Source organism: Geotrypetes seraphini, chromosome 8 (assembly GCF_902459505.1).
Source record: "Geotrypetes seraphini chromosome 8, aGeoSer1.1, whole genome shotgun sequence".
Classification (NCBI taxonomy): domain Eukaryota; kingdom Metazoa; phylum Chordata; class Amphibia; order Gymnophiona; family Dermophiidae; genus Geotrypetes; species Geotrypetes seraphini.
The window spans coordinates 96,598,972-96,622,391 of NC_047091.1; the positions used below are offsets into that span (position 1 = coordinate 96,598,972).

The following is a 23,420-nucleotide window of genomic DNA, read 5'->3' on the forward strand; positions in this document are numbered from 1 at the left end:
AAATTTTCAGTGGATAGATTCTGGTTTTCTTTAAATATGATTTTCTACAGGCAAATAGCTTTTGGATGAAGATGAGCAAGGCAGTTTGATATGGGTACCAGAATGTACCTTTGGGTTTAGCAACTGGAAATAAAGAGGCAGTGCTGGATGAGCTTTTTTTCCCCCAGCACAATGCTTGAACAAATTAACAGCCAGTGAAAGAAATCAGAAGATATCGCAAGACTGACAGAACTTTCTCAGCTTAGCCTGGTACATCTTTCAGCCACTCTTCCATGGAAGGAGAAGAGAGCTCTGCGGACAGAGTGCAAGATTGTGTCCACATGCGAGAGTGACTGCCTCAGCCTCTGTCAGGGTGCGTGAAACGAGTGAAGCAGTGGGGGACTGTGTTAGTTTGTGGGAGTGGGTGGATGTTAGTGCCTGACTGTGACAGTGTATGTCTGTGTATATCAGCGTGACCGAGTCAGTGTGACAGTGTGGACTCAGGATGACAGCTGTCACTCTCAGCCTGGAGACCCGCAGGCAGCTGTTCCAGGGCAAGACCGTCTCCCTTCCTGCTAAACGTAATCTAGTCCGAGTCTTCATCAGCTCAACCTTCGCAGGTAAATGACTGGCTGGGTGGCCAGGGTGTATTACTATTGCCAGTAGGTACAGTATTCAACTCTCCAATGCCTCCTAGCATCAAAATTTAAATAGCTTTTACTCATTCAAAAGATAAACTGGAAATGCTGCCTTTCCATGTTCAATCGGGTTTCTTAGACCAATGACTGAAATGTAATCACTAGGGATGGGCATTCTTTTACAAAGATATGGGAAATGTTAATGACATACAGTGGTGTCGTAAGGGTGGTGCGGACCGCCCCAGGTGCCAAGTCGGTGGGGGCGCTGGCACCTCTCCACCCCGCCCTGACACACCATGCCACCCTCGCACATCTCCCCCCACCCCTTACCTCCATATTTTCTTTGCTAGCACAAGGAGCTTCTGCCTGTTGCTCGCGCCAGCCTGGTTCCCAAGCCAGGTCATGGGGCCAGGAAGTGACACCAGAGGAAGTCCTACGCTGGCGTGAGGAGCATGCTTGCAGAAGCCACTCTCGCTGGTGAAGATTGAAGTATGGGGGAGGGAGAGCACAAGTGTGGAATGGGGGGGGCAAGAAGGAGCAGGGTGTGTGTGCGGAAGGAGTGGGGACACGGAGAAGGGGGCACGGGGGGCTCAGAGAGGGGCGCCTCCTACCTTTATTATGCCACTGATGACATATTTCATCTTGTTGCATACCACTAAAGAAACTAAAATGAGTAGCCCCCCCCACCTATTTGTGTTTTATCATTTGCTGATAGTGTGCATGTTTTCGAGAGAGTGTGCACGATTTGTAGAGGTTGCCCACGGTGTATGCACGAACTGCAAAGCAGAAACCAGGAGAAAAACCCTCCACACACAAATTCAGAACCAATAAACCACAGTGGAGGCCCAAAACAGTTGATGCGGAGACTGAAAAACATTAGGCAAACCAATTGTAAAAGCACAGGCACACACTGCACACGCCACATGAGAAAAGCTTTTCTTATTTGGCGTGTGCAGTGTGTGTCTGTACTTTTACGATTGATTTGCCTAGTGTTTTTTGAATCTCCACTTTCGTATTCATAGAGAAATTGTGATCGTGATTTACAAAGGCTCCTCAGGCAGGCCGTAGAGGCCGAAACACATGCATGTCGAGCCACCGCACAGTTCTTCAATTTGGCTAATAAAATTGCATACCAACTGTTTTGGACCTCCACTGTGGCTTGTTGGTATGTACGAACTGCTGCCCATGCATGCAGAGTGCACACTCTTTCAGAAGGAATGCACACTCAATAACATTGCTCCTATGATGAAACAATGGGCAAATTAATAAAATGAACATTCCTAGAAAGAAGCAGGAAATGACTGAAAGTGAAAATTCCCTGGCTGCCAATCTCTAAAATGGCTGTATCTGGCTACTTATTTTAACCTCCACTCATGAGAGGGGACATGATTGAAACCTTCAAGATAATGAAGAGGATAGACTTAGTAGATAAAGACAGGTTGTTTACCCTCTCCAAGGTAGGGAGAACGAGATGGCACTCTCTAAAGTTGAAAGGAGATAGATTCCCTACAAACATAAGGAAGTTCTTTTTCACCCAGAGAGTGGTGGAAAACTGGAACGCTCTTCCGGAGGCTGTCGTAGGGGAAAATACCCTCCAGGGATTCAAGACAAAGTTAGACAAGTTCCTGTGGAACTAGAACGTACGCAGGTAGGGTTGGTCTCGGTTAGGGTGCTGACCTGGGGACCACCACGGGAGCGGACTGCTGGGCACGATGGACCACTGACCTGACTTAGCAGCGGCAATTCTTATGTTCTTAACCTTTTTATCAATACCTAAGGGCCTCATGAAAATCTGGAGAGTTTTCAGAACAACCACAGTCAGGAACTGATTATCTGGTATTATGATACAAATTCAAGCACTAAGGGCTGAATTCTGTAACCGGCGCCTATATTGGTGGCTGCATTAAAGGCAATCACACGTTGGCGCTGGTTTCAGAATCGCTTAAAAAGAAGATATGTCTGGGTTTTCCCGGATGGCTGGTAACCCTACTTAACGCTCCTCTGCTCAGGTGCATTAGTCAAATTGTGCGCCCACCGGAGCAGATACGGAGAAATATTTGAGTACCCGAATGTAGACCATTTAGGCTATAAGTAGTATATAAATACTATAAATAAATAGTAGCTTTCTGAAATTAATATGTACAGTACATAGTAACATAACATAGTAACATAGTAGATGACGGCAGATAAAGACCCGAATGGTCCATCCAGGCTGCCCAACCTGATTCAATTAAAAAAAATTTTTTTTCTTCTTCTTAGCTATTTCTGGGCAAGAATCCAAAGCTCTGCCCGGTACTGTGCTTAGGTTCCAACTACTGAAGTCTCCGTCAAAGCTCACTCCAGCCCACCTACACCATCCCAGCCATTGAAGCCCTCTCCAGACCATCCTCAACTAAATGGCCATATACAGACACAGACCGTGCAAGTCTGCCCAGTACTGGCCTTAGTTCTTCAATTTTTACTATTATTTTCTGATTCTAGATCCTATGTTCATCCCATGTTTTTTTGAACTCCGTCACCGTTTTCCTCTCCACTACCTCTCTTGGGAGCGCATTCCAGGCATCCACCACCCTCTCTGTAAAGAAGAATTTCCTTACATTGCTCTTGAGTCTCCCATCCCTCAGCCTCAAATTATGCCCTCTGGGGTTTTTTTTAAACCATTTTCCTTTCTCTTGAAAAGATTTTGTTCTATGTTAATACCTTTCAAGTACTTGAACATCCGAATTATATCTCCCCTGTCCCTCCTTTCTAGGGTATACATATTCAAGGCTTCCAGTCTCTCCTCATACATCTTTTGGCGCAAACCTCCTATTACATGTGGATGTTTCTAAAATAAGACCCTTAATGCAAGCAAGTGCTAAGTGATGCATAGAGGGGAAAACAGTCCTTACATGGGTATATAGAGCTGGATTCCTTATTAGAAGTTACCACTTAGGAAAAGGATCTTGGAGTCATTGTGGACAACAGGGCCGATATTCAGACTGTGGAAGGCAGCACAACTACCTCCCGCAGTTGGCGGTGAACCTGGATATTCAATGCCACCATGAGAACGGGCTACTGGGCTTGATGGACCATTGGTCTGACCAGTAAGGCTATTCTTATGTTCTTGTATCCAGCTACCGGTATTGAATTTCTGGGTTCAAATCAGCTGGCAAAAACTTAGCCAGCCAAGCCAGTATTCATCGACTGTCTAGCTAAGGCACAGTGGCCAGGAATAAGCGGTAGATTTCTAATCTAATCTAATCTTCCATTTGTGAGTCGCACACACCTTTGCAACTGGTCCTAAAGAAGTCCATAGGCCATTATCAAGATGGCTTGAGGAAATCCACTGCTTATTCCTAGGATAAGCAGCATAAAATCTGTTTTACTACTTTGGATCTAACTAGGTACATGGGATGGCCACTGTTGGAAACAGGATACTGGACTTGATGGACCTTTGGTTTGTCCCAGTATGGCAATTCTTATGTTCTTATGATAGACTTGCTTTTTAGATGGGACTATCTGGCCACTAGATTTAACTGGCAACTCGATGGATATTGGCAGTGACCAGCTACATCGCATGACATAGTCGGTCACCAGCCAAGCCACTGACTGGGATATTCAGCAGGAGACAGACAGCTATCTCCCACTGAATATTGCGCAGAATCAGTGGCATAGTAAAGGGCGGGGGTGGACTGCCCTGGGTGCTGTTTTGGTGGGGGTGCTGGCATCTTTCCTCCTCTTCCCCCCTGTCCTTCCCCATCCCTCCCCTGCCACATGTGTGCCTTCTCTTCCGCCCACGCCTCTAACTCTTCGTTGGCGTGAGCAGCAGCAGCTCCAACCTGTTGCTTGTGCTGGCCTTGCCTCTCTGTGGGACCAGGAAGTGACATCATCAGAGGGAGAGCCACGGCTGGCACGGGCAACAGCTTGGAGATGCTGCTTGCCCAAGTGAAGTTAACGAGGTATGGCATAAGGAAAGGGGCATGTACACGGTGGGGGGTGGGAAGGAGCAGGGGGGGTGGAGAAGAGGGGGGGGCACCACTGCCCTGGGCGCCTCCTACCCTCGCTATGCTACTAGGCAGAATATATTGAAATCCTAAACTTAATGTGAGGCAGTGCTCAAAACAGAAAATGCAATGGACCCGAATTCAGACCATTGGTGTTAGACTGTGAGACTGACAGTTTGGTTGTCTTGCCTTTCTCTTTAGCACACTGTATAGGGTTACCATTTTTCGGGCCGCAAACATCCGGACATATGGCCCCACCCTGTTCTGCCCTGGCCCTGCCCAGTTTTGCCTTCAGCTCCACTCCGTTCTGCCCCAGCCCCTCCAGTTGAACCTCCAGCCCAGCCCCCACAAGCCTCCTCTCTTCTTCCCCAACAAGCTCCAGCCACGTCCGAAGGGTCTGGGGCATGCGTGGATGTGTGTGATGTCATCGGCACATGCTCAGATGCCTTCCAGATGCAGCTGGAGCTCATCTGGGCTTTCCAAAACCCAAACAAACTGCTCAGTTTTGAAAAGTCCATTCAGGACCCCAGACAGTCCTCTAAAAAGAAGACATGTCTTGGTTTTCCTGGACATCTGTTAACTCTAACACTGTGGGTAATATCAGATGCAGACTCTGCTCTTTGACATAATAATACATCTGAGCATTGGTAATCCCTGAAGCAGGCGGTTATCTGCTGATACAGGGCCCAGTGTCAGGTCTTTTTATCTGTTGGTACTTTACTAATAAAAGAGTTCTTTATATACTACACTTGTTGCAGGCAAGTTCTTGATTCATCCCTACTTCTTAGTGTTTTTTGGTTTTGTCACATAGGGGTTTTCTCCTTTCTTTGTGATCATAAAATCTGGTAACCCTACCTCTACATTCTCTGTGGCCTAACAGAACTGTTATTAAGAGCAGGTGGCTGTTCTTATGGAGTTTGCTTCCACTGTGCTAATCCTTCTGTGCATGTTGCTTCTTTCAGATATGGCTATAGAGAGAAATGTTCTCTTGGAGAGAGCGTATACAGAGGCCCAGGCTTTCTGTCAGAAACACGGCTTGCTGTTCGAGGTACAGTGCAATCCAATGATTTCTGTGCATGGGGGCTAAAGCCAGAACAAACCAACAGTTTGTGTGAGGTTACCTTACCATCTCCTCCAGGTCAACCAAACAGGCTGATCCAGTTCTGGATTCACCTATGAAATGTAAGAATTTGTAGTTCTGATTTTTCCTATTCATTTTCCTAAGGAAATCAGAATTATAAACTTCTGCATTCCATAGGGCACAGGTGATTCAAAATGCAACAGCATGTTTGATATGCAGTAGGAGCAGATTTTAACATGTTATACCATGGTTAAAAAAAAAAACTTTACTGGTTACCAGTCAAATTTTGCATTTTTTAAAAGACATTCATTATAAGTTTCCTTGGTATTTGACATAAGTGATGAAACTCTACCAGCCTCTCAGATCTTTAAGATCAGAGGGTATACTGCGATTGTCAACTGATGAGTTATCACATGCACATTATGCAAACACGAGAACATCTGTAATTTTGGTTGCTGTTGTTCAATTATGGAATGATTTGACAGGACCATTGAGGTTGCTTTCTGATATCCAGAAGTTTAAGAAGGTTTTGAAAACAACTTTGTTTATGAAGGCTTTTAATTGAGTAGGCTGGGATACTAATTATGCACATTTTAGATGAGTTTGTTTTGTTGTTTTGTATGTTATATGATAATTATGTTTGTATTTTGTAAACTGCTTAGGTTTAAGCGGGTTAGAAATCTTTTAATTAATTAATTAATTAAATAAATAAATAGGACAAACTCAGCCTGTTCTATTACCCAGGGGAGAGGTGGTGACTCTAACTAGGAGTTGTCGCTATCAGACTTATGTCCATCTTGCAATAGAGGAATAGATACTCAGCTGGCGCTGGTGAGTGTTTTTAGTTGCCAATGCCGTTAGTCTGGGATATTCAATGCTGGGCCAGGTTTATGCAGCTGGCTATCTCTTATGCGATTAAGTGTGATGTTTAGCACTTAACCACATAAGCAACATCACATAAAGTAAGGACTGAATTGAGGTCTAGTTTGGCCATTTACTATAATTTAGGCGGTTAAGTGCTGAATATTGGCTCTTAACTGCAAAAGTGCTCACACTGCCCCTGGACCGCCCAAAAAAATAGCTGGCTATTGGTTTAGCTGTCTGTGGTGATATTCAGCATTAAGTGGTTAAATATGAATATAAGAATTGTCATACTGGGACAGACCAAAGGTCCATCAGGGCCAGTATACTGTTTCCAACAGTGGCCAACCCAGGTCCCAAGTGCCTAGTTAGATCACAAGTAGTAAAACAGACTTTATGCGGCTTATCCTAGGAATGTGCAGTGGATTCCCCCAAGCCATCTCAATTGAGGCCTATGGACTTCTCTTTTAGGAAATTAACCAAATCCTTCTTAAACCCTGCTAAGCTAATTGGTAATGCTGCTGAATATCAGTGGATAACCCCACACAAGCAATTTAACTGGCCAGGAGCTGTTTCTGTCTGGTTAAATTGCTTTGAATATTGATCCCAGAGTGTCTCTGATTTTTCAGTACCAACTGATCCAGTTCTAGTGCTATGGCCATGGTATTTAGCTTGCATCTTTTCATTGGTACCTGAAGGTGCATTATACTTAGCTACAGAGAATTCCCTGCCCCAGAGATCTTATAATCTAAAGTCCCTAGTTGGTTTTTATCATGTGTTCAGGTCATGCCTCAAAAAATGTAGTGAACACTGAATCCATTTAATATACATGTATACTAAACTTATAATGTGTGTTAAGCTGAATAGTGCTTGTAGAAATCTAATTGTATATCAACTTCTTGTGTAATCACATCCAAATCTTATTATTATGATAATTAGGAGTGTGCTCAGTGCCCCAACCCACCAGTCATATGAAATAGAGACCAATGATTTAGAGAACCATCGTTGCTCCACTCTGTGATTGCACAAGAAGTTACATAGAAACATAGAGTTTGACGGCAGAAAAGGGCCGGCGGCCCAACAAGTCTGCCCACACAATAACCCTCCCTCCCACAGGTCTATTCAAGACAACCCCCCCCACCTGAAGTATCCATCTGTTAAGCAAAACTCTGTGGTACCCCCACCTGTTGGTTCCATTAACGCTTGAAGTCAAGTATGCTACTGGCCTCGACCACAATTAGATCTCTACAAGCACCGTTTTGGTATATGGTTATGTTGAGGGTGCTTTATATATTTATAGGTTCTTGACTGACCTTTCCTTTCCTGTCTCTGTTCCACCTAGCTTTCTATCCCTCAATTCCTCATTCTCCCCTTTCCCCTAAGCCTTCCCAGTGTTCTAGTTCTGCCTCAATAGTAGTGGCTCTCTCTCCCTCATTTGTCATTTTCTCTCCCCACCCTTGTAGCTCCTCTACCATCTGCTCCCCATTTCCTGTGCTTCTCTCCACTCACTTTTCCATGGCTTCCCTCTGCTTCTCCTCTCTTCTGACTTCTGCTCTTGCCTATAGCATCCCTTAGATTGCCTTTCTTCCCTGCTCATGGTCTCTATCCTCCATATCTCTTTCTCCTTCTCCCATAACCATTGCATGCCCTTTCCTCCTCTCATTGGCTGCCTTTTTTTCATCCCCTATTCAAGTTTCCACTTTATTAAAATTTGATTGATCATTTTACATAAAATTCTAAGCAATTTACAATTAAAATAGGGGAATACAGGCAATCATATAAAACATGACGAGAGGCAAAGTCTCCAAATATGGACTGGAACGATAGATAAAAAGGAGAACTACAATTTGTATAGTAAAGAAGCATAAAAAGGACAGAACAAGAGGAGAGGGAAGACAGCCTAAATTAATAAAAAGAGGAATAATGTTTAACATTGCAGAGAGAAAGGCATTATTGAAAATTCAGATATGTCAGAGGTTAGAATTTGAACGCATCTTTAAAAAGAAAACATTTTAGAGATCTTTTAAATTTGTCAAGACTTTTTTCTTCCCTTAAAACAGCGGGCAGGGAGTTCCATGTAAGGGAAGCTGTAACCAAGAACGATGTATTACAGCGCGTATTGATTACTTGCAATGAGGGGAGTGTCAATAGGTTTTGAGAAGAGGATCTTAAGGATTGAGATAAAGTGAGCGGTATGAAAAATTTGTTGATGAAACTGGGGGCATTTGTAATTTTAACTTTTAACATAAGTGCTATTTTATATGTAACTAGCTGATCACCCGGCGTTGCCTGAATATCCCAATCTCAGCAGCAAGAATGGCCCTCTCTATGGGGCTGAACTTGGACTTAAACGGCATCGGGAGTGACTCAGTGAGCCCGAAAACTATGGATTCGATACTTATTTTTCATATCCTGTAGTCGGGCCTCACGCTGCTATATTGTCTCTGAAGCTGTAGATGTAGCAGCTCTCTCTTTCATATCCTGTAGTTGGGCCTTATGCTACTGGACTGTCTCTGAAACTTTAGATGTAGCTTTCATTGCACTTGGCCAATTACATTACGTTTCCTTGGAGGCATTGTTACAGCAATGACAGCACAGCACAGTGTGACATCATTCCCCAAGCTTCATATAATTGGTCAAAGCAATATCTATCTTTTTTTCATGATTCTTTACATGTCACCTCCTTCCCACCCCACAGTATTTTTTCCCAGATAGTAATTGATATGTATACCAAGTTTGGTTGAAATCTGGAAGTTATGCTGAAACATACATACGATTTTATATATATGGATTCTATGTACAATTGGTAACCAGTGGGGGGTTTTCAGAAGAGGGGTGACATGATCAAATTTTCTAGAGTTAGTGATGATCTTGATAGTGGTATTTTGTATTATTTGAAGGTATCGGAGCTCTTTCAGTGAAATACCCTTGTATAAAGAATTGCAGTAGTCTAGTTTTGATATTATAAGGGAGTGGACCAGGATGTTAAGCTTTCTGCCATCTTTCCTCCCTCCTTTCCCATGATTCTTCTCTGTACTCATCCCCTCTAGCCTTCACTTGTCCCTCCTCTCTGCCTCCCCCATCATTTTTCTCTGTCCTTTCTCCTTCTAGCGCGGTCACCTCCCTCCCACAAGACTCTGTAATCCCCCTGACTTCTCCCTCTTATTCTTCCTCCTCCATAACTCCTCTCTGTGCTTCCTCCCTCTCTCCCCTCATGACTCCTGTGCTCTCCTCTCTGTCCTTCTCCCAAGACTCTTTCCTCTACTCTCCCTTTCTGGCTTCTCTTCTCCCTTCTACCGTCAGGGTTGCCAGATTTTTCAGCATTAACAAACACTGTTGTACTTCTTCTACAAGGCTTTTCTCCTTGTGACCTCTTTGTTGCCTTAGGCAGAAAGTAAGACCAGACTGACTAATGTATGTTAACATATATTATTGAAAATCAAATTACCAGCTTTCTTATCACTTATTTGTTAATTAATATGTTTTTTCTTTGTTTCCCCCAATAAATATTTTTTAGTGTTAATAAGTGCTCAGTCTTGTATTTCCTACATGGAGACCATGGCAAGGATGTTCCAGGACCATCATCGCGCTTATAAGTCCTGATATTTCTGGACTACTTCTGTTATGCCAGAGGACGCTAAAAGAATTTATTATAATGTACAAGTTAAAATTTATAGATACTGATTAAAATAAGAATATAGTGGCAATAAATGATCTATAGGTGTAGTACAAGGAATAAATATGCTACATAAGTTTTTAAGTTTAGTATTAAATATGATTTAATTTGTTTTAGTTTTTTTTGGGTTATATAATAGTAAACTCCTCCTGAAGAAGCCAGTGAGGCGAAACTCAGGACTGGGTTGAGGAGTATAAGAAGCACATTAGTACTTACGCACAATATGCACTACTGCACGATTTGCACATATTTATTAATATGATGAAGAAAATATAATCATGGAGCTATAGCAGTCATTCCTCATCATCCAAATTGATTGAGATAAGTGGAATTTTTTATTTATAATTTTTATTTTTATAAATAGAAAGTAAACAGTATATATGCAGGAATGGATGAGAGGATTGTGTTATAAGTAAGAACAATGTTTAAGATACAGGACTTATAAGCGCGATGATGGTCCTGGAACATCCTTGCCATAGTCTCCATGCAGGAAATACAAGACTGAGCACTTATTAACACTAAAAAATATTTATTGGGGGAAACAAAGAAAAAACATATTAATTAACAAATAAGTGATAAGAAAGCTGGTAATTTGATTTTTGATATATGAATACATCAGTAATTTATATATTAAACTATTAATAAAAAGTTTTATAACATATATTATTGCACATTAATGTATGTTAATGTGATTTCATCTGAATTATTTAATGTAGGTTCAATCATTCTTAATAGGGCCTAATTACCTATAAGGGGGTTAATTTTGTAAGCTTTTTCCACTTGCAAATTCCGTGTTTTAAATGCATAAAAACTAGCTGGTTGATATTCAAAATGATTTAATTGGCTAGAAAAGGCTGCTGACCAGTTAAATTGCTTGCTTGGGGCTATCCACTAATTTTCAGTGGTATTTAACCAGTTATCACTGCTGAAAATTAGTGGCTAGTGTCTGTGAATGCTGGTTAGTTTGGGGATATTCTGGGGGTGGAGTCAGCACTTAGCCTGTTCAACACTTAAGTGGCCAAGGTAACTGCATAAAACATGGCAAACCATGGTCAGTTAAGTTCTGAATATTGACTTAAGCGTCCATATGTTAGCTGGCACCATATAAGCTGGATATTCAATGCCAAAGACAAGACATGGCCTGGCATTGAATAATGCCACTTGCAGTCAGCAAAACACTCATCACTGCCGACTGAATTTGTACCCTTATGTTAGAGCCCAAATAAACTCAGGATCTTTGGTTTCTGATCCACAACTGAAACTGGCCACTCAGCTTTAGTAGAAACTGAAAACAAAATCAACTAGGCCCCACACCTCAACACTGCTACTGCACACAGCCAGCCTCCGTTCTCCCCCCCCCCCTACTGCTGTCATACACAGCCTCCTTTCCACTCTCCCGGACCCACTCGTCAACCAGCTCCATCCCCAGGTCTATCTCAGGCTCCTTATTGGCTTAATAGCCTAATCAGGGCAAGAGCAATTCACAATCAGTCTTACCCAGGCCATCTCTGTTGCCAAAATAGCAGCTGTGAGCTTCAGTGGCAGTCTTGCAAAACTGCCACTGAAGGTCTCAACAGCCATCTTGGAACTGGAGTCAGTTAAGGCAGGAGTTTGATGCTCATGTACCAAGATGGCTGCTGATGCTCATGATGGCCATTTTGGCAGCAGAGATGGGCAGGGCAAAAGTGACTATGAATTGCTCTTGCCCCGGTTAGGCCTCTAGGCCACCAGGGCACCTGAGATAGCTGGCTGACAGGTGGGTCTGGCAGGGGGGAAAGGAGACTGTTTGTGGCTGCAGCAGTGACGAAGGAGAAGGAGGAGTGAATGAGGGGAAAGGGAGGCATTGTGCAGGACCAGTAAACCGTGTCAGAGAGAGAAGTCTCTGGTCTGGAGCAAGAAGCTGGTATGAGTTGTTGTTTGCTGTCGGCCCAATGCTGAAGGATTTAAAAGGCACAGAGGTGAGGGTGGGAGTAGGGGGTCTGAAGTTAAGAGATGCCTGAACGTCTGAGTGGGGAAGATGCTGGGAGGGAGGCAGAGTTCCCAATGCAACTTCCACTTAGGGCTCAAGCCCACCCAAAATGGGGTATAAGGCTATACCCCTACCTACACCTACATTTTGGAAATGCCCCTGACCCAATCGTGCTTCTCCTCTGGCCACAACCCCTCTTGAGTTGTGCACAAGGCAATTTAGGCACACAGTGTTATAGACTATTGCATAGACAGATCCATGCATAAGTTCTAATTAGTGCCAATTAACATCAATAATTACCGGTAATTGTTATTAGCTTATCAGTTAATTGGTTTGTGCATAGCATCCATGTCCAAAGCTGAGTGTCCAAATTTGGGCAGCTTTATAAAATCTGGGGGAATGTTTATACAACACCATTTAAAGGCTGACATTGATTGGTAATGCCAATTGCCATTGTTAAGTATGCAACTGGCACTATTCTACATATTGCATGCCCAAATTTGCATAGTAGTTGGAATTTTATAGAATCTGGGAAAAAGGCCATCTGATGACTTTTGAATATCCAGAAAGCTTTAAACATAATAATAAAAGCCATAGTGAAAAACAGTACTTGGCATGCACAAAAGATATGAAAAGTGATGGCTACTGCCCTGCCGAGACACTTTCCTTTGGTCATAAAGACTACATCTACCTGCATGCAATGGGGCAAACAGCCCCTCCGGGGTGACTTGCATGAGATGCTTGCTCCTAACATGACTAAAAGTTCCAGAATGAATTATGATGACAAAGGACTAACAAACAACCAAAAAAAGTGGGATCAAATAATGGACCTCCAATGTGTTAAAAGTGAAAAATGAATTATTAAAAGAAAAACGAAACTAAGACAAAAAGTCACCGTGGTCTAAGAACAGAAGAAAGAGCATAAAAATATATAAGAAAAATATCTCTGATATATATATAAAAATAATGCTAACTAACCTGAATAAGACCTCCTACACAAATCAATCAACAACACAAGCGGGGAACTGATCAAGCTTGTGGATTTAAAAATATAAAAGTGAATGCAAATACAAATTTATATGCATGTGTAGTATAAGGCAACAAATAAACATAGCACAATAGTGGTTATATGATCTAATATTATACTGTATTTATCTTAAAAAAAAACAACTAATGATGTGACAACCTTACCTCCAGACAGCTAAAACATACGTAAGCATTGTGAACATTACAAAACTGTTGCCAGCGATAAAGTACATTTAAAAGCTGACACTATTGTCTTATTTCTAAGAATATGAACAGGAACATAAGAATAGCCTTACTGGGTCAGATTGATGGTCCATCAAGCCCAGTAGCCCGTTCTCACAGTGGCTAAGCCAGGTCACTAGTACCTGGCCAAAACTCAAAGAGTAGCAACATTCCATGCTATCGATCCAGGGCAAGCAGAGGCTTCCCCCATTTCTTAATAACAGACTATGGACTTTTCCACCAAGAATTTGTCCAAACTTTTCTTAAAACCAGTTACGCTATCCGCTTTTACCATAACCTCTGCCAAGTTACCCAATTCCAAGAGATAGGCCTTTGTCCATTTCTGATTTTCAATGTACTTCCCAAGCAGTGAGTTATTTTACCCATTGAAATCGGTGCTGCTAGTTCAATAATGCATTAGGATAAAATTTACATAAATCCAGGACTAGCCTTAAATCTCTTTCCTAGAACTGGATAATGTGGTACTGCTGACAGTGTGACTATATGTAACATGAGCAGATAAATCCCAGGCATGTTTCAGAGGTCTCTGGGATCTTTATAATTAAGACTTTTTTTCTTGGTTTCTTTAGGTAGTGGATATGAGATGGGGTGTTCGTGATTATGCTGCTGTTGATCACATGACCACGGAGCTTTGTCTAAAGGAGATTAAATTGTGTCAACAGATGTCAGTGGGTCCTGCTTTTATCGTAAGTGAGCTCTTCTACTTGTATGTTCATCACCTGATCAGGCAAATGAGAGTTTAGCTAGATTCCTGTCTCCTACTGTATTTTTCTATACCCTAAGTTTCTTTCTAACAAGCAGGCTTACTGGTTTCCAGCTTACCTTTTTGCATAAAAGGGGAAAGTCATATTCCAAAAACCCAAAGATAAACACTAGTTTCTGCTGCTTGTTTTTCTCTTCTGATCTTTTTAAAATGTATATGACAGAATCCCTTTCTCACATGTAATCCCCAGGTTTTTCCCTTGACCTATTATAGTATTCTCTGGGGAATTAAGCTGTTTGTTAAATAATTTCCTAGGGAGACTTTCACAGCTAGGTATCTCTATCCTTAGGTGTCTTAGAGCTCTCATCTGAAAGAGGGTGGAAAAGATCAGCTCTGATTTGCCAGCATGAGTTTATAGTACTTCCACGGTGATAGTACACTGTCTGAATTGCCTGCCAGTAACTCATCCATATGGACTGAAGTCTTATTTTCCAGTCTAAAACAGTGTAACTCAGGTCTCTAAAACACTTTGATTTCCCAGCCTTGCTCACTATCTTGCTGCCATGAGAAAAAGGCGCCCAAAATTCTCAACAGAAGCTGATCCATTTCTCCCTCTCTGTCTTCCCTGTGACTGTCTCTAGAATCAGTGGCGTACCTAGCATATGTGACACCTGGAGCCCATCATTTTTTGGCACCCCCCCATCTGTACGAAAAACATGATTTTTAGTAACAAGCCACACATCACACATGAGTACCTAGGAAAAGGCAGCATCTTACATACTGCAGTGAGCAGTACATCAATACATCCATTGTAAAACTAAACAAGCCAGACTAGTACAGTTCAATCCTACACCGTCAATCCTAACAGAAAACCATGTCTTTCGAACACACAGAACACAGAAAACACCTTCGCCTAGTATGCTAGTATGGAATATGTCATCAAAAAACTAACCCCTCCCCCTTTTACAAAACTGTAGTGTGGATTTCTGAGCATCAGAATTCTGAGCATCAGAGCTGCTACCACCATGGCTGGCGCTATAAAACGCTCCACAGTTTTGTAAAGGAGGGATAAAATAGAAATACATAAACAAAGGCAAGAAGCTGGACTCTGCATACAATGCAACACCACAGAAACAGTGACACATGTCTCGAAAAGCAATAAATAAATAGAAAATTTTTGTTCTGCCTTTGTCTTCTCTGGTTTCTGCTTTCCTCATCTTCTTGTTACTCTCTTCCTTCCATCCACTGTCTGTCCCTATATGGCATCTTCTCTCCTTATATGCCCCTTCCAGAAACTGTATGCCTCCCCCTTCCATCTCTCCTTTCACCCCCATTGGTCTGGCATCTCTCTCCTCTCCTTCCCTCTCCCACACCTCTCTTCTGCAATCCCTTTCTTCACATAACTTACTTCTTCCGGAGCAAAGCCGGCATACGAGTCATCGGTGGACCTTCCTGCACCTCAGCGCATCTGCCCTTGAGCAGTGTTTTTCAACCTTTTTACACCCGTAGTCCGGCAGAAATAAAAGAATTATTTTGTGGACTGGCAAACTACTAAGACTGAAATTAAAAAAACACATTTACGCCCCTTCTCCGCAAGCTCAATCCCCGCAAACCATCTGATCCCATCTGCACAAGTCTCAGTTATGATTTTATATAGAACATATTTTATTAAAGTATAAAAAGAAACAATATTCTGTACAATTGTTATTTTATAAATATAAATATACAGAGCAAGTTTCAACAAAACCCCTGTCTCCCCTCCCTTTCACATACATCCCCTCTACTATCAAGAAAACTGAACAAGCCAAATTATTATAGAATGCTACACAGAAATATCATGCTAACAGAATACTGCAGTCACACATGACAGGAATAGTGTTAGGGGAGTGCAACTAGGGCAATTGCCCCCTGGTCCGAGAGAGCCCTAAGCCAGCTAGAATTTAAAGAAGCACTGCCTGGGCTTTGCAGTCCCCAGTTTTGTCTCTAGCAGGATATATATTTCAAATCTGATATATTCTAATGACAAAATAGAAATAAAATGATTTTTTCTACCTTTTGTTGTCTCTGGTTTCTGCTTTTATCTTCTTTTCACTCTTTTCCTTTCAGCATCTGCCCTGTCTCTTCAATCCAGCATCTGCCCGTTCCATCCACTGTCTGCCCCTTCCAGAAACTGTCTGTCTCCCCCTGCCATCTCTCCTCTAGACCCCTCCCCCTTTGGTCTGGTATCCATCATCTTCCCTCTGTTCCCTCATGGTCTGGCATCTTTCTCCTTTCATCTCTCTTCCCCCCCTGTGGATTTTAGCATCTCTCTCTTCTCATTTCCTCCGCTCAGATCTGATATCTCTGTCTCCTTCCCCTTTCTCTGGCATCTCTCTCTCTCTTCCCTTCTCTGGTCTTCCTTTTTTTTATTTTCTGCCTTCGTCTAAATTAAATTCTTTCATACTATGCAGTCCTCAGTTTCCCTCTTTTCATTATGTCTACCCACAGCATGCCACCCCTTTCCTTCATCCCTCCACTATCTCACTAACTCTATCTTCTTCCTCCATCCAGCATATGTCCTTTATCTTTATCCCTCTTTCCATCCAGTATGTGTTCTCTTTCTCCACTTCCATTCAGCATTTGCTCTCCCTTCTCCCCACTTCCATCATCTGCCCTCTTCTCTCTCCCCCTTCTCTACTTCCATCATCTGCCCCTTCTTTCTCTTTCCCCCCACTTCCATCATCTGCCCCTTCTCTCTCTTTCCCCCCACTTCCATCATCTACTCCTCTTCTCTCTCCCCACTTCCATCATCTGCCCCTTCTCCCTCCCCTTCTCTCCACTTCCATCATCTGCCCCTTTTCCCCACTTCCATCATCTGCCCCCTTCTCTAAATCTCTCCATCCAGCACAGGCCCATCTTTCTCCCTTCCTCACCTTTCCGATTTTGGCAACAAGATTGGCAACACTCCCCCCACCACGAAGACACTTAAGATCTGCAACGGGCCTCCTTCTACCCCCGGCATCAACAGAACTTCAGATCGGCAACGCATTGCTCAGTCAAAAGCGGAAACAGGAAGCTGAGTCAGAGGGAAGCTTTTGACGTGAGCACTAGAGAATAACATGGGGAAAAAATCTGTCCCCGTCACTGCACCGTCCCCTTCACTGCTCCATCACTGTCCCCGTAACATCCATAGAAGCCTCAGTACTGCAATATTTAGCTTATTCCTTCCTTATAAATCAAAGTTCTGGCTGCTGAACTGGAAAAAGAGATGTTCAGCTGGCAGGGCTTTGTTTATAAATTTTTATCAACACAACTAATATAGTACTTTATCCTGAAGCAAAAAAAAAGAAAAAGAAATATAATTTTTTTTCTACCTTTGTTATCTGGTTTCTGCTTTCCTCATCTTCTCATTCAATTCCCTCATCTTCTCATCCAATTCCTTCCATCCACTGTCTCTCTTCTCATTTGCTCTGTTACTGTGCCTCTCTTTTTCTCCCCCTTTCCAAATTGGTCTGGCACCCATCTTCTTCCTTCCTCTCCCCCCCATAGTCTGGCATCTCTGTCTTCTTCCCTTCTAGCATCTTCTCCCCACTCTGTTCCCCATTTCTCTTCAGCGTTTTCTCACCACTCTGTCATCCCCGTTTTCCTTCAGTGTCTTCTCCCCACTCTCTCTTCCCCATTTCCCTTCAGCGTCCTTCTCCCCCTCTGTCTTCCCCATGTGTTTAAAAATTGATTTTTCATTATTACAGTTTTATAACACAGTACAAATATGTTTAAGAAAAACTGGCATTATCCAAAACAATCCTGAGTGCAATGATCCTGAGTGCAGATGGCTGCAAAAAGGGCGACAGAATGCTAGGAATGATTAAGAAGGCGATCACGAACAGATCGGAGAAGATTATCATGCCGCTGTACCAAGCCATGGTAGGCCCCCCACCTAGAATGCTGCCTCCAGCACTGGTCGCCATACTTGAAGAAGGACACGTTACTACTCGAAAGGGTCCAAAGAAGAGCGACTAAAATGGTTAAGGGGCTGGAGGAGTTGCCGTACAGTGAGAGGTTAGAGAAATTAGGCCTCTTCTCCCTTGAAAAGAGGAGACTAAGAGGTGACATGATCGAAACATTCAAGATAATGAAGGGAATAGACTTAGTAGATAGAGACAGGTTGTTCACCCTCTTCAAGGTAGAGAGAATGAGAGGCCACTCTCTAAAATTAAAAGGGGATAGATTCCACACAAACTTAAGGAAGTTCTTCACCCAGAGAGTGATAGAAAACTGGAACGCTCTTCCGGAGGCTGTTATAGGGGAAAACACTCTCCAGGGATTCAAGACAAAGTTAGACAAGTTCCTGCTAAACTGGAACGTACGCAGGTGAGGCTGGACTCATTTAGGGCACTGGTCTTTAACCTAAGGGCCGCCGCGGACTGCTAGGCATGATGGACCACTGGTCTGACCCAGCAGCGGCAATTCTTATGTTCTTATGTGGATGCCAGGTCCATTAGCTTGATAAGGAGCATTGAATAGAAGCAGAAGCAGTAGCTTTCAGGGCATGAAAAAACAAAACAAAACTAGAAACAGATTTATTTTACATTCATCATTATTTCCTGTTATACTTGAAAAGCTGTCATTTTTGACAATCTAAGAAAAATCCCTCTAATGATATATGGAAGACATTGTCTTTATTGACTATCAGTCATACATAAGAACATAAGAAATGCCTCTACTGGGTCAGACCCGAGGTCCATCGTGCCCAGCAGTCCGCTCACGCGGTGGCCCAACAGGTCTAGGACCTGTGCAGTAATCCTCTATCTATACCCTTCTATCCCCTTTTCCAGCAGGAAATTGTCCAATTCCCTCTTGAACCCCAGTACCGTACTCTGCCCTATTATGCCCTCTGGAAGCACATTCCAGGTGTCCACCACACGCTGGGTAAAGAAGAACTTCCTAGCATTCGTTTTGAATCTGTCCCCTTTCAACTTTTCCGAATGTCCTCTTGTTCTTTTATTATTTGAAAGTTTGAAGAATCTGTCCCTCTCTACTCTCTCCATGGCCTTCATGATCTTGTAAGTCTCTATCATATCCCCTCTAAGTCTTCTCTTCTCCAGGGAAAAGAGTCCCAGTTTTTCCAATCTCTCAGTGTATGAAAGGTTTTCCATCCCTTTTATCAGACGCGTCGCTCTCCTCTGAACCCTCTCGAGTATCGCCATATCTCAGTCTGTTGACCACTGAACAGAGACTTTCTCTTTTATTTGTTTGGAAAGCATTGCAAACACCCTAGATCACTACATAAATTTGTAGTAATAGTAGCAATAGTTCAAGTGTTATGTTAACCTAAAAACAGATCACTTATCTCTCAGATTTTTATTTTTTTTTTACCTTTCTTGATCAGATTAGGACATATGCTTATAAATGATGAGGGAGATAAGTTGTCTTGCCTACAGTCAAATGGAGTGTTGGTGTCGTGAGCATCTGAAAAGATGTCCTAGTGCATTTCCTGAGTCACAATCCAGCGTCCTAACCTCTTGATAACCCCTTTTTTGAGAAAGAGTACAACTGTATCAGCCATGCTGGTATTGCAAATTATTTCAATTAGGCAAAGATGCTTGAATTCAACTAGTAGTGTGGTCCATCTGGCAGGCTATGAATGCTGTGATCATTGGAAGATCTATCAGGATTGCAGGTGTTCATGCAGCCGGGTCTGTCTGGCAGGATATGAGTGCTGTAATAACTGGAATTCCTAGCAGAATTGCAGGTGCTAATGCAGCTGGATCTGCCTGGCAGGATGTACAAAAGACTTGGGGGCCAGATGTTCAGGGAGGGTGCCTATATTGACAGAACACAAATGAAAAATGCAGCCAGTATTATCCAGGATAAGGAGAGATTCCTTTCAAGCATGTACCTATTGGGGCTGGCAGCTGAGATATCTTAGCAGTACAGATGTGAATAACTGAGTAGACTGAAAGGGCTGTGGGTTTTTCCTCTGCCTCAACTGTTATTTTACTATGGTATCCATGGAATAACAAGCACGGTAAAGAGAGTGAAGGAAGTGCTACCCAGTTGACTTAACTTCTATCTCCCCTTGATCTGCCACTTTATAATTAAAAACCACTGTTTTTGCAGGCACTTCTTGGCAATCGGTATGGCTACCGTCCCATCCCACGCATTATAGAGGAAAAGGAGTTTGACATTCTCTATTCTAAGCTGCGGCAGGACAAGAATTCCATACAACTCCTAGACCTCTGGTTCTGGAAGGATGACAATGCCATCCCTCCTGCCTACATCCTCCAGCCAATCACCACCCACCTGCAGCACTACGAAGACAAAACTCCAGCCAAGCTGGAGCAGCATGAGAATGACGTGAGCACCTGGAGGAACGTGGAGAGAGCGTTAGCCAGCTGCTTGCGCTCAGCGGCTCTTGAAGCCGAGAAGGAGGGTCTGATCAGCGAGGAAAAGAAGCATAAGTATTTTAAATCAGGTACCACACAACTGCCAGTTCTTCTAATGTCAGGTGAATTATCGAAACAGCTCTCTCCCTGGCACACACAGCTTTTGTGCTGTCTTCTTGATTAATAAACTTTTCAGTTCTGCGATGTTCACCTTCATTAGAATTCTCAGGGACTTTGAAAATAGCAGCAAGCCTCTGCTGGATCAGGTAGTGCAGCTTCTTTGGGATATTGTGGGAGATGATGAAGAGGTAGCTAGGATGAGAAGGCGGAAGGGAGATAATACAGGTGAAAGGAAGTAGAAGTACATGGAGGGTGAGATGGAAGTGGGCAGATAAGAGAGATAAAGGGAGGGTGGGCTGAAGCAGTGGCGTAGTAAGGGGGGCAGTCTGCCTCGGGTACCATCTTAATGTGGGCACTGGCATCATCCTCCTCTCTTCCCCCCCGCTCCTTCCCTGACCCCCACTAACACACACGCCGCTCCCTTTCCTCAAACCTCTTTAACGTTTGTGGCACGAGCAGCAACCCCAACCTGTTGCTCACGCCAGCGGCAGCTCTTCTTCTGATGTCACTTCCTGAACCCGAGCCAGGAAGTAGTGTCAGAAGAAGAGCCGACGTTGGTTCATGCAACAAGTTGGGGTTGCTGCTCGTGCTGCAAATGCTAAAGAGGGATGGGGGAAGGGAAGGGGCATCTGTGTGCAGCAGGAGGGGTGGGAAGGAGTGGATTGGGGTATGGGGCGGAGAAGAGGGGGAGGGAGGGACTCTCACCTTTGCTACCCATCACTGGGTTTGAGAATAGAGGAGTGTGACAGATCTACCTTGTTCCAAGATGGAGATTTTGTGGCCATTTGTGGTTTTGAAATTGTTCCTAAAGCAGTGTGGTATTTGTAGTTCCTGGTTCTTTCCATTGAAATTGATGCTGCAGGTCCTAAAATATATCAAGATAGGGTTTCAGAAATCCAGGACTGCCCTAAAATCTCCTTTCTGGAAATGGGTAACTAGGAAACTTAGAAAGACGAAGTGCAGAGTAGGTTCACTGTTGCATCTGGCCTCTTTAGCTAAATTCCAAGGTGGGCCTGAGCTAAGGTCTGATGCAACAATGAACCTGCTTTGGTATGCCACAGCATCATTATTTCCCCAGTGAAGGGCAGATGACAAGGTATTAACTCCAAGTCTCTGGGGATAATGTGATATCCCAAAGAGACTGTTAAAAGAGGGAAGGAGAGGATGGGAATGTGGGTGGGTAACAGTTTATTTAAAATTTGATAAAAATGCTTATAAAATCTTCAAGGGGATGAAATGTACCAATAGTGTAGGATCTCAAAGAGAGCACTGCACGTTTCAGCAGAGATGCAGTTAGAAAAGTAAATACTGCTTAGAAAGTTCTAGAAAAAAAATATGTTAAGTTACATGAAAAACATTGATAGTAGTTAATGTAGGGTTGCCAGATTATACTGCAGTAAAATCTAGACCCCCTAGACCCGCCCCCCAGGCTCTCGTCGGGCAGGAGGAAATCTGTGCATGGAAAATGAATGCAAAATGACTATGACTCCCTCCTCCTCTAGTGCTGTAATGTTGTCTCTACAGCAATCCAGCATAAGACCTGAACCTGGAATGAAACCCAAGCCACATTATCTAATGTGTGTATTTGCTGCAAAGCAATTAATAACAATGGGCTTTTCCATGCACGTTAAAACTTGTAGCCAGCTTCATGGTACAAGTGACAAGCACAGTCCTGTAGAAGAGATGAGTTTGATTTCCAGGCTGAGATTCTTCTCTTCCATGGGATGGGGGAGATACTACAGAGGTAGGGTTACCAGACATCTGGATTTACCTGGACATGTCCTCTTTCTAAAGGACTGTCCAGGTGTCCGGACTACTTTTCAAAATCCAGCAGTTTGTCCGGGTTTTGAAAAGCGTTCATTGTGGACCACGTCTGGAGGGCCTTTGTGCATGCATGGATGGAACGTGATGATGTCATACATATGCGCGTGTATGACATCATCATGTCACACCTTTGCATGCACAGAGACCTCCAGACACTATCTCGAAGAGACAACGTTTGTGTGGGGCTGGGGTTGGGGGGTGGTATGGGGCAGGGCTGTATGCAGAAGGGGGGGGCTGTGGGCAGAACAGGGCAGGGCCAGGGGTAGAATGGGGTGGGGCCTCACACCCTCTTTTTTTTAAAGATAATAGCAACCCTATACAGAGGCAGCTCTCACAGCCATGGAGGGAGGGGGAGAGTCTCAGATATCATGTCATACGAATACCAAGCAGACAGAGTCAGGGTAGAGAATGACATGGGGACAAATCTTTCCCCTGTCCCCGGGGGAACTCATTTTCCCGTTCCCATGAGTTCTTTTCCTGTCCCTGCCACATTCCTGCAAGCTCTGTCCTCATGTTCACGAGCCTCAAACACTTTAAAATCATAAGTGTTCGAGGCTTGTGCGGTCAAGGTAGAGCTTAAAGGAATGGGACAGGGACAGCGACAAAATTCACGGGGATGGGACGGGAAAATTGAGTTCCTGCAGGGCCGGGGAAAAATTTGTCCCCGTGTCATTCTCTAAGACAGGGTTCACATTAGCTGAGCTCTAGGGAAAGCTTCTTTGTGTTGACCATGGCCACGGACTGTTGCTACAATGATTAGTCCAAAAAGCTGTGATGGGGCAAATAAAGTAGGGGAGATGTCCCAAGGTAAATATGAATGAAGGCTTGTGGTACCAAATCCGGGCCCTGGTTCCAACTAAGCTGACAACCCAGGAAGAGACTGCCATGTCAAAAATCTCAACCACTTGTTGTGTTGAAGGGACTTTTTCTTGGGTTACTCCCACCTGCC

The 23,420-nt window shown here is 43.4% G+C and overlaps 1 protein-coding gene across 1 annotated transcript in view; it reads left to right on the plus strand.

Moving 5' to 3' along the window:
* The first annotated feature begins 484 nt into the window (after window positions 1-484).
* Window positions 485-23,420, plus strand: part of NWD1 (NACHT and WD repeat domain containing 1) — a 78,621-nt gene continuing 55,685 nt past the window's right edge. The window contains 4 exon segments of the mRNA XM_033955965.1: window positions 485-599; window positions 5,566-5,651; window positions 14,029-14,145; window positions 20,262-20,616. Coding sequence (XP_033811856.1) covers window positions 485-599; window positions 5,566-5,651; window positions 14,029-14,145; window positions 20,262-20,616 — 673 coding nt within the window.